The 13,092-nt window shown below is 28.1% G+C and overlaps 1 protein-coding gene across 3 annotated transcripts in view; it reads left to right on the top strand.

Moving 5' to 3' along the window:
* Positions 1-13,092, top strand: part of LOC148304496 (uncharacterized) — an 86,392-nt gene that overhangs the window by 57,792 nt on the left and 15,508 nt on the right. For 2 of the 3 annotated variants that reach the window (XM_088268187.1, XM_088268186.1), the window contains exon 2: positions 4,509-4,883. The exons of the other annotated variant lie outside the window; for it this stretch is intronic. In XM_088268187.1, the coding sequence (XP_088124313.1) occupies positions 4,679-4,883 (205 nt within the window). In that variant the 5' untranslated portion in view covers positions 4,509-4,678. The remainder of the gene's footprint in view (positions 1-4,508; positions 4,884-13,092) is intronic. 3 annotated transcript variants of the gene reach the window in all.

Below are 13,092 nucleotides of genomic sequence, written 5' to 3'. Positions count from 1 at the left end.
GAATAGCGAAAAATCTCTGTGCGAAAATATAATATCAGTAACGGTTTTGAAATCGAACGGGCAACTTGTTAGTTAAACTCTCTGTACATAAAACAATAGTTTTGAGAAATATTTTATGAAATAATACAAATAAAGTTAAAAATAAGTGTGTTTGTATAACCTGTTGTTTAGACAATCAAATTTCAAATATTTATTAAGTGATAATAAACTTGTTGATTTCAACATTTCTTTTATGTTATTGGTTAATTTTTCATAATATTAGTCACGTGATAATAAAAACGATAATATCAACCAAAACCTTAATTTAGTGTTTTAATTAAAGATGTAAATAAAAATAAATTCCTTTTATAACGCATTTTATTTGAAAACAAAAACGTATTAAAACGTACGGTAGATTTTTATTATTATTTTGTCATTCTCAGCGTAAAATAAACGTTCAGGAAATTTCGTGTTAATTGATATTCCGAAATATGTATCTATTTATATTCTTAATTTAGCTGAAATAGCATTATTGAACATCGCAGGATATTCAATAATAATTAACTGAGCGAGTTCAAACGAATCAATGGATATTGAAACCTGTCTTTATTATTTTATAAATATTTTTATTTCAATATTTACCTTACATTTAAAGTTGAAGCATGAAACTTTAATGTGGTTGTGATATTTCTATGAAACTAGTCAATTTCGAGGAAAAATCTGTTTGGAAAATCTTTATTCAAAAAGTTGAGAACGCGAAGTGACAAATAACATGGAGTCTTTCCTTCATGTTACTTAGGAAAAATTAGAGTTGAAATTTAGTTTAAATTTTGACATATAAACATATATGAAGAAGAATATGGAAGACTGGGTATTTACAGGGCTTATGACTTGTCAAAGGCTGGTTAAGTGATCAATTTACAACTTACACACGTGTAATATTTACTATTCTACTGATATGACCATGTCAGACAGAAACCCAGATTTGTGAATAAGGATTTGATTGAACACACAAAAATATTGTGAAAGTAAAATTTTCATCAGAAATAAAGAAAATTAAAAATAACACTGAGCTACCCATGGAATGGTACAGAGACAGGAAGAAGAACCTTTGAATTTAGGGAACAAGCGAATAAACGTGTTATGAATAGGGGATGATACAAGCATTTCATAAGATAAAATTTGTATATTATCATGAAAAACTGGGCATTTCTAAAGTTGATGGAAAATGGGTTCAAGAATATTGACTTCTTTTTATGTACACTTAGGTGACACGCTATTAAAATAATGTGAATAGATTCAGTGAAGATTCAGATCTTTTTTCCCAACACTTGATACTAAAATTTAAAAACTTGAATCTTTTATAAAGAATATGCTTCATAAAAAGGAAAAACTTACAATTTAAAATAAAATAGTTCATCACCCTTTCAAAAGAACCTTGTAAAAATATGTTATTTTGTTTTTCAAAATAAACATTTAAGATTTTTTTAGAACATACATTGAAAAAAAAAAAATAATAATAATATATATATATATATATATATATATATATATATATATATATATATATATATATATATATATATATATATATATATATATATATATATATATATATATATATATATATATATATATATATATATATATATAATATATATATATATATAAATATATATATATATACATATATATTGGGTTGATGCAAAAGTAATGACCGTTTTTTATGATCCCAGGTAAAAATTTTTTTTTATATATATATATATATATATATATATATATATATATATATATATATATATATGTATATATATTTATATATATATATATATATATATATATATATATAAATATATATATATATAAATATATATATATATACAAATATATTGGGTTGATGCAAAAGTAATGACCGTTTTTTATGATCCCAGGTAAAAAATTTTTTTTTCATAAATTATGAATAGTATCTTCTTTTTTTATGATTCCATTGTATAAAGGATGCTTTTCCTCTACTTTCTATTAAGTTTTGGCCTAGCCAGAGTACAGTAATAACCCCTTGTATTTTTTCAAAATGTCGTTCGATAAAGTGCATTTACGTCATTGTTTACTTTATGAATTCCGTAAAGACAATACCGCGAGTGTGGCAACCAAAAACATTTGTGAAGTGTATGGAGCAGATGTCATCAAAGTTCGACAGGTACGAAGATGGTTTGCAAAATTCCGATCTGGAGATTTTTCACTCATTGATAAACCACGTACCGGGCGGCCATTGAAGTCTGATGACGACGAATTAAAAGTCATAATTGACACCAATCCACGTCTAACCATCAGGGAGATTGTGTCAATGATGGGAGTCAACCAAACAATCGCATTGAGACATTTGAAGCGTATGGAAATGGTTTCGCGGTACGACGTTTGGATACCTCATCAATTGTCGGCTGCCAATTTATTGGATCGTGTTTCAACGCGCGTTGCTTTGAGTGCGAGACAAAAACATGAATCTTTTTTGCATCGTTTGGTGACGGGAGATGAGAAATGGGTCGTGTACAACAACGTGACAAGAAAAAGACATTGGACTATACCTGGACAAGCCCCATTAACAACTTCGACGGCCGAAATCCATAAAAAAAAGTTATACTTTGTGTTTGGTGGAATAATAAGGGTATTGTGTATTTTGAACTCTTGGAACACGATAAGACAAGTACAACAGAACGATATTGTCAGCAATTATCCAAATTGAACATGGTCCTTCAAAAGGATAGACCAGAATTGGTAAACAGAAAAGGGGCAGTGTTTCATCACGACAACGCGCGACCACATGTGGCTATGATGACCCAACACAAGCTAAATGAGTTAAATTGGGAAATTATCAAGCATCCACTGTATTTTCCAGATCTTGCTCTTTCTGATTTTTATTTATTCCGATCACTGCAAAAAAATTTAAATGATGAAAAAAATTATTCAATAGAGCAGGTAAAAACATCCCTTACTTCATTTTTCGCATTAAAATCCACGGAATTTTATACTACTGGTATTTATATGTTGATAGAAAGATGGGAGAAGGTTATAAGAACTGATGGAAATTATATAAGATTATTAAATAAATAATACACAAGAAAAAAAAATAAAAAAAAATATATGTAAAAAACGGTCAAAACTTTTGCATCAACCCAATATATATATATATATATATATATATATATATATATATATATATATATATATATATATATATATATATATATATATATATATATATATATATATATATATATATATATATATATATATATATATATATATATATATATATATATATATATATATATATATATATATATATACATATATATATATATATAAATATATATATATATATATATATATATATATATATATATATATATATATATATATATATATATATATATTTTTTTTTTTTTTTTTTACTTCTTACTTTTCAAGAACTCTTTCTTTCTTTCTTACTTTTAAAGACGATATATTTATTGTTCAACGTTTTTGTATTGAAAAAAAAAACAAGTTTTTTCAATACAAAAACGGTATTAAAAAAAAACAATCACGTCAAATGTTACCTGGGTTTGAAGAAAAATAAGTTTCGATTTTGTTTATATTGTACCATTAATGTTTTAAGCTTTACACACTTATAATTACTACCTCACACATACTGTATAGTATGTATAAGTAAATATGTATTATATGTTACAAAACAATTTCTTAATTTCTAAAAACAGACATTTGCATCACACAAAATTACGTATTTCCAATATGAACCATACTTTTAAATAGTTATTATCTTTGTACATATCGCTCACTCCTTTCAAGAACGTCATAAATCAAAAATCGACAATTTTCAGTTGTGCATGTTTTCGGAATGCCCAGAAAATATACTATATCCCAGCAAAAGCGGCATATTTTTAACTTAATATTTACCCGAAATAGGGCAGAAAGTGTTGATTTTTTATTTTGAAGAAAAGGTATCGTTTAATTTTTTTTTAATATACTTAATATTTTTCAAATGTAGAAAAAACCTTCAGGTTTTACCTAAAAAGATCTGTTGCAGAGTAAAAAGTTCAGTAAGTGGCTTGATGTTTATTTTTAATACATTGTATTATATTTTTAAACTTTAAAAACGTTCTCCTGAAAAATCAAGCTTTTTGATTTATGACGTTCTTGAAAGGAGTGAGCGATATGTAAATGAACTGAAGTAGTCATTTTCAATATCTATATAACGAAATATTGCAAAAAAAAAACATACGAACGTTAAAATAATAATGGTTTTAAAATAATAGTGTAATTATTTTTTTAGTTAAAATGTAAAATCACAATATTAGTGCTTCAAATATAAATTATTATTTAAGTATTTATTTATATTTATTTAACCAAAGCATAAATATGTCGTATGAAATTAAACTTATTTACGCAAATAAATAAAAAAAATACACTGTTTAAGACATTGATGTAGGTATTCGTTTTCAAAATAATATAAAATTTTTTCCGTGAATTTTAAGTGTCATCTATAATTTTTTATAAAAATATTGTTTGTTTGGATAAAATGTTATTATTCTTCAATATAATCGTTTAGTTCGGTGGTGAAAAATAACAGTTTAGACATACTAAGTTGGTGCAACTAGTTGGTTTCCCGCGTTTTCCGAGCTGTCACTTTCCTCGGGTGTCGGCCATGAATCTCATGTTCCGCAAGAACTTCAGGCCGGAGCGCGCGTCGGGCGGGGGGGGCGGCGGCGGCGGGCGCGCTGCGCGCGGGGGGCGGCGGCCCCGCGAGCAGGCGGCCCCCTGCCGCGCGTACTCGCCTATGGACGACCACCACTACAGGACGCACATCTTCTTCGGCGCCGCGCCGCGCAGCAGCTGCACGCTCGGAGAAGGTCTGCCACCCTGACAATTGTTTTATCGCTAATTCTGAATTTGAAATTGCTGATTCCCGCCAATTAACCCTACACTGCCCTGCGTAGGACAATCTCGACCCCTGTTCAGCAAATAATCACATACTACAAAAACATATTATTTATAACAAAAAAATACGTTTTAGATTCCACAAGTGATTAATTTACAGTGTCAGCTGTTTCGCCCTGTGAACTAATTTTCAAATTGTGAATTAAAATTACATGTGTTAAATGATGCAAAAACATGGTGACGCATTTCTATGCAAAAAAATTACGACGTGTGAACATTTTCAGTACATTTTTATTAAACATTTGAATTATTAACGGATATTAAAAGTTTGTGTTGAATTTCAGTCGTGCTTTTATTTTTTTCCAATACAACTGCAAATTCAATACTAAAATCTATATATTTTTCGAGTAAGTGACTATAACCTGAACAGGGATGTTATTTTATATATTTATTTGATTTATTTTATCAAGACAACTCCTACAATTTATTTCATATTTAAATAAATACTATTTTAACCATATATATAAAATTATATTGAATAACAGCATACAAAAATCAATGGTATTTGGATTTCTTTTAATAATTGAATTTGCTATTTTCATTAAAGAATATATATATAAACATTTTAGAAAGTGAAACATAACCTGATATATTTTTTTTCTCGTTGTAAAATTTAAAAAAAAAAGACGCTGAAGGTGTTAAATTATTTAGTTGTTATTAAACTTTTTTCAAATGTGTGATGCCCAAAAACATAAAGAAACTTTAGTTACATTTGCGGACCTTCTGTTCTGAAAAAAAATTAATATTTTGGCATATTTTTTTTATGGAAGTTTGTAGATTTCTTTGTATTTCGTGAGATTTTCCAGTAGATTTTCCAAAGCTTTAGAATTTTTATTCAGAGTCAAACATTATTTTCATCCTACATAAGCTCCAAAATATCTGTTTGTAAAGCATGACATGTCATTATCCGTATTCTATTCAATGTCACTTATTAATAAATACATATATTTATATATTTTCCAGGTTTTTTCCAACAGTAATTGTATCCCTAGCCATCAAATTCCATTTTTATCTTGTTTACAGAAAGTCGTGCAGTGTAGGGTTAAAACAAAAGCATAACGCTTCAGCTAATTTGATATATTAAAATTTCATGTATGTTGAATTCAATATTTGATATTCAATCGATAAATAAATTGCATTAATAATTAACACACATCATCATTTTATTCGCATTAGTGTTAATAAAACATTAAGTATTTACATCGTCACGATGTGTGTTTTCAGAATTTTGTGCCAAGTTGTGTTTTCAACGACATAATTTTCATTCGTTATAATGTCTTCATTTTCTTTGTTACAGTGAATTAAAATTAGTGTTATAATTATAAACGTTTTCACATTGTGTTTCAAGTGTAATAAAGCACGATTATTTTTACTTTAAACATATTTTTTTGCGTAAAATGGTGTGACTTTAAAACATGTTATTTGCACGCTTTTGCATTTTACAAGTGTTCAAATTTGCATGACTCAAATAGAAATAAGTGAAAAATGCGCAGTAATTACATCACAGTATTATTTTAAGTTTGCTTTAATTATATGTGTAATTATTTGTTTTATACATCTCAAATGTGGTATGAAAAGTCAAGTGAACTTAATGTAATATGAAAATATTTTAAGACATTTTTTCAAGAAATTCGTGTTTCATACGCACGTTAAAATGACACTACGTACAATCTCGTCGTTGACAGATTAGTCTGAAAATGCTTATTAAGAGGAGAATTATCTAATTGTGCAAAAAGCAAGAGGAAATGTACCACGATTAAGTTAACTAATGTTACGGTGAATATTAATGAGGTCGATTCAATGATAGCGGATATTCTATTATTCTTGTATAAATATTTATTAAAATATTTTATTAAAGATTGTTAATTCGTATGCTCAAAGCTTTTGGAAAATAGAGATTTTCTCAATATATTCCCTCAGTACAACAGTCCAACCTCTAAATCTGAAGAGTGTCCTAAATAAAAACATTATTTTTAAAAACGAAGCACCTGCTTTACGGTTGTGTGGTAAATATATAAAGTAAAAGTACATATATTTACAATCAGATACGGATAATAAAACAAATACTTAAAAATTATAGCTTGGACAGTTTTTTACTAGACCACGTATATACTATGACGATTTATAAAATGTGCTACTTAGCTGAAACAAATATCGTTGAACAAAAATTGGGTCGGTTTTTACAGAACTTTTTTGAGTCTAATCAGCTATTTTTGTAAAAAGCTCTAGAGAAAATTGGAAAGCGGCCTAGTAAAGTCAAAAATATACTCGTTTGGTAATAAACATATTTATTTGCGTTTTCAATCGTTTTTTACTAAATGACCCCTTTTAAGTTAACCCTTTATTTTTATCTACGTACTATAATTTTATACCTGGCAATTGTACAGTAACCAGCTATGTTACTGTTGTCCGACTTGTATGTACTTATTTGTATGCCATAATATCAACTACGATTGCCAAAATGAAAGCATCGTATTATAAAAGAGCTTCATTAACTCGTATTAATAGACGTGTTATCTAATGTTCTTGCCTTTTTAAACTATTAAATTAGATTCCTCTGTAGTTTAAAACCATTCAAATGCAAAAAGAAGACGAAAAGACTACAAGTAAGTTCAAATAATCTTAGTATTATTCATTCATAATATGTTGACATTTTTCTATGCAAGTGTTATCCATTTATTATGTCCCTAACTGTGTTAAGAAAAATCTTCAATTTTTCATCCATGGCAATCTTTTTTTTTGCAATTTAATCCACCTCAAAACGAAGAGATTGTAAAATTAAGACCCAATTTGCTCAACGTTCAGTTACTTTTTAAATTTTATTCAGATGACAATAAAGACTAGTGGAAATTTTAAAAAAAAACTTTTTTGGTGTAATTAGAATACTCATCGATTTTTAACAATATATGTAACCTATCAACAAAAATAAACCAGCAGCAAATACCGTCAATTGCAGAAATAATAAAACACACTTATGGTCTTTAATATACACCATAGGTGTGTTTTATTATTTTATTTTATAGACTGTATATTACCGTAGAGGTTGGAATCATGGATTTTTTTTAAATCCTGAAACGGTTTCCGCGTTCTTTTAAAAATTCATAAATTCATTATACGTTTCTCATAAAATAATAATTAACTTAAAGATTTTAAGTTATGTGTTTTATTCATTGTAAGTGTGATACTTAATATATGTAAATTTTGTACTTTAATTTAAATAAAATTTAAACCTTTGATGGCTGCCCACTCCCCTTAATAGAGGTTTAAAATTAAATAAATAACGTGCGATGTTGAACTGATATTTATTTGGTATGAAGGGATTTGTTATAAGTCCAATTTATAACCGACAGATGGACAAGACATAATGTAGTTTTTAAAATAAACACGTTGGTGAAATAAATAATGATTCTTCGCAACTAAAGAAAGAGGTCGGATAAAGATGAACTACTCGTAAATTCATTTGTTATTTAAAAAAATATATATTTGTTTTTACTATTTTGAAATTATTCAAATTAAAGAGTCACTTTGTAGTAATATCTATCCATTTTTAATTTTAGTTTTACTTGATAAAAACAACTATTTCTTATAATCTATTGCGATATGTGTTTTAAAAACCGCATGCATCGAACATTTGTTGCATTAGATTTTAAGAAATAGTGGTATTTACTAAGTAAAACTTGTTTTAAAAAAATAATTGGAACTGTTAAAGATGCGTTTTTAAAGGATATTTTTTTTATCTACATTTGACCTGGCGATGGAATGATTATTCTGAAACCGGCTGTCATGAAGTAGTGTTTTTTTAAGTGGTATATGATATTACCATACAAAGAAGTTAAGAATGCGTTTAATTTACAAAAAAATATATTTTTAAAGCCTTTTTTAAAAAGTTATTTATCTATTATTGAAATTCTATTAATTGATTGAAATGTCATGGATATACTTACTAATGTGAACAAAATATGACATTGGAAAATAATATAATATACAACATATAACGCATAGAACGATCGATCATTTTGTATACTGATATCGGTGATTGTCATGTAATAAATAAACTTTAAAAATGTGATGATACCTGTAAATGTTTTAAGTTGAAATAAAGAGAAGTCTTTCTCAACCGAGGATTTTGTAAAGACTCATTAGTTTGTTGGCCTCGTGGTGATTAGTGATTAGATCTGTCCCGTTCTGTCAGACGTCTGTGCCAATAATAATAAGCGAGGGTAACTGACCAAATTGTTTGGATTTCATTACGACGAACGCTTTCCTACATCATTTGTAACGTAGAAAGAAAAATAGTTTTTCACGTCGAATTGCATTGTAATTTTTGTGCTTTTTAGAAATTTGGATGGTTCTTCTAATATAAAAGATAATTTAGATGATTTTCAGATAATTTTAATGAGTATCGTTTATTCTGTAAGATCGGGTAATTAATACTCGTATGAGTAAATATTTGTTATCTATCCCTTATATACTGAATGGATATTTGGGTTAATTTTATTATTTAAAAAAGCATGTAAATATATTTTAACGAGTAATTAAAATGTATTCTCCGAATTCAGGTGATGAATAGTGTATTATCCAATTTGATTATGAATCTATGCTTAGTATAATTTTTTAATTAGTGTTTTCGATTTTAAAAACATTATTAATTTGAAATCATCTAATAGTGTGAGCTTCTTATGGTGGAGACTGACCGGAGCATTTCGTCGTAACGTAACATTCGCGGCGAGCCTCCGAACATTGGATGCAGTACTCGGAACGAGCTCGGCTCGCTGTACTGACTATACGAATGCTCGCTTCGTAACGTGTTACGTTACGACGAAATGACTCCGGAGAGTCCCCACCATTAAAGGTGTAAAAATACGAATATAATAAAAATATGAATTTTATTTTAATAGTGAAAATTCTTAGAAAAATATACAATTTATAAAACGATCAATCGTAGGCTCCTATGGTTTCGTGTTCCTCTTTAAAAATCCTAAAATCATTCGATAATAAAGTTTTTTATACATTTTACGTTTAATACACGATGGCCATTTATTTATCTTAAAAAACTGTTCAACAAAATAATACAGAGAAAAATATACATTATAAATTTGAAGGTAATAATGTATATACACAATACATACATGTATGTATGAAATATTTCAAACTTTATCAGGAGTTCAAGGAGTCTCAATCTCAAAGAAAAATGTGGTTTTCTCAACCAAACATAACAAACAAAATATCAATTAAACGACCCAGTTATTTATGGAACCGAATTAATGATACTCTTCACAATTGTTTGCTCAATTTCTCGTGTTTACAGTCTGACCTCTTAAACATCTGACCACTTAAGCAAAAACATACGAAAATAACTCCCACATATGTGAGTTACAATGTAGAGTTGACACATTCAATTCGCCTACAATGCCAGTGTAATAGGCAATAGCAAAATCGATTCGCCTCTTTTTACCGAGGAACCTTTCCAATACGTGTCGTGACTTGGTTAAATTCACTAAAATCACGTTGGACACAACTTCGCGAAATGAAACCAATCCACAATTTTTACAATTAATCAATAATTAAAAATGAACAAAACAATTGTATTAATGAGACGTGAAAATATAGTATTAGGGTGTTAAAAATAATAAAAAAGAACTAACCGAATCAAAGCTACCCTATCTCTCTACCCTCCCCCCCAAAGCTCATACAATACTCCTAAAAATAATAGATATGCCCTGTATGCCCGAGCCAAAATGTCGATTTTTTAGCCTTCCATACGTTTAAGGCTATTTATTTGTGGAATGGTTATATTCTGCTTACGATCACATGACTAATGTATTATTTTGGTCAATTTATCATACCCAAGTGCATGACAACTTCAGGGCTCTCTGGTTTGCCGAATCAATACACCTACCTGCTCACAAATACAATATTTATTTTCTCGTGTATTTTCAACCGTTAAATAATTCATACCTGAATTGAATCGATTCTGATGTTACGTCTAGAGTTTAATCACCATGTTTAGTGTTTTTTATTTGTTTTGATGTGATTTTTATTTTATTTATTTTTTAATAATTTTTTTAATATATCTAGATTTGATAACATCATCTCATTTTAATTAGATAGTAATATACTTAATACATAGTTGATGCCAATAATAGGAGCCGATATTGATGACATAAAAAAGAGAATAAAATTCAATACATTTATTGATTTGGCGTTTAATTTATAGAACTCCATTTTAATTTATGTATTAATTTTTAAATGAAACACAAAATTTTTGAGTCTACTAAGTTGTATTTTATTAAAAAAACATATTAAAAGTTAATATTGTGACAATTGTTTCGCCTAGTTATGGCATTTTCGAACGAATTCGCATGAAAATGTCAAAACTAGGCGAAACAATTGTCACAATAATATTTTTTATGTGTTTTTTTAATAAAATACAACTTAGTAGACTCAAAAATTTGTGTTTGATCTCAAAATTAATACATAAATTCAATATACATGAAAAATAAAATAAAACAATGTATTTACTACATTTATATAAACACACAATGTGATCTGTCACAAAAATCTATAACTCTGTACCCTTTTTTAATGTAGTTTTTGTGATTGATTAACATCACTTCCTACTTTTCTTTCACTCGTTATTTATACATAAATTAGTCAATTGCTTAATTTAAACTTCTTACCTAAAGAGGTACATAATTACATAATTGAATACATAATTTTTTCAAGCTAGAACAGGAACTACTTTACTTAGAAAGTATATATTTGAAATACTTGATTTTACCAAGTTTTCCTCGGTCTTTCCCACTATTACCGACTACATTCGCCTCATAATTTTGTTTTACTGTTAGTAATAATAAATTTGGATGATTTATATAGCGCCATTTTCGTAATATACTACCTCAAAGGCGCCTTTCTTCACTCATTCGATTCAAATGCCCAAACCAAATATTTATTTAATTTTAAATTGTTTAAATCCATTCAACTATCGCGTATTCTATTTCGATAAAAATCTTGTATTCTCGATCCTCGATTGTTATATTTTGACCGCATTGTTTTGCAAAAGTCAAAAAATAAACACTGTTAAACATTATTTCGTTTGCGTTGTTTATTTTACAGCCCAGACGAGGCGGGTATAATTTGGCAGACGTTTGTTTAGCGGTTTATACAAATTTCACAAGACGCTAATGAAGTCCGACGAAATAAAAAATATATGTTAACACAATGGTACAAGGCTTGTAGGAGTCGTAACAAATGCACAATCACTTTGAAGTTTTAAAAATGAGATAAAAAAATCCCAAGAGAAACATTAGTGTCAGACATCAGAATCTATATAAAAAAGAAGACGAAGATAAAAAAATAACATGTTTCTAAAGCTTTGTACGCCTCTATAATGCAGTGGTTAACTGGCATGCTGATTGTCCCGTCGAAAACCATGATTTCATATAACTTTTCTTACAAAATGAATTTTAATTTAATGAATATATGTACAGTATTATATTTAAAAACATTCATCCTCTTCAAACCCTTATCCACATCCAGTGGTGCATAGGGCACTGCATTGTAGTGACGCAGTGTTATCTTCATCGTTAATTGCATGAAGACAAGGTGATTAACCCTGCGCTTCTTGTACCAGTCCAGGATGATATTAAATAAATATGAGAGTAAAAATCACTCATGTTTATTTTGACCCTCCTGAGAATCGAACCCTGGACCTAAAATACGGTAGCCAAATGCATTGACCACTACACTATGGGGGTGGATAATAATAATTACATATAAGTTATGGTAATTGTTTTAATAAGGATGTGATTATAGAAATATTTTTTTGTAAATTTAATAATATACCGTTAATAATGATTTTCAACCCCTGCCTTGTTGTGTATGAACATATAATTTTGTATAGCCTTCCACCAGTCTGATGATGTCGGTAACGATAAAAGCCGGTCACTGGTCAAATAAAATAAATGTGGAACAAGCTATATAGTTGTTTTATTATATGTTTAATATATATTTTATTATATATTGTACAATGCAGTTCCACCAAAAAAAATATGTACGAAACTTAAATCTATAATAATATTTTAATTATCTAATATCTCAAAATGTAAAAAGTACGCTTAC

The sequence above is a fragment of the Brachycentrus maculatus genome, unplaced genomic scaffold (assembly GCF_059751285.1).
Source record: "Brachycentrus maculatus isolate JH-2025_06_01 unplaced genomic scaffold, ASM5975128v1 h1tg000315l, whole genome shotgun sequence".
Lineage (NCBI taxonomy): Eukaryota > Metazoa > Arthropoda > Insecta > Trichoptera > Brachycentridae > Brachycentrus > Brachycentrus maculatus.
This window is presented reverse-complemented; position numbering and strand designations above follow the sequence as displayed.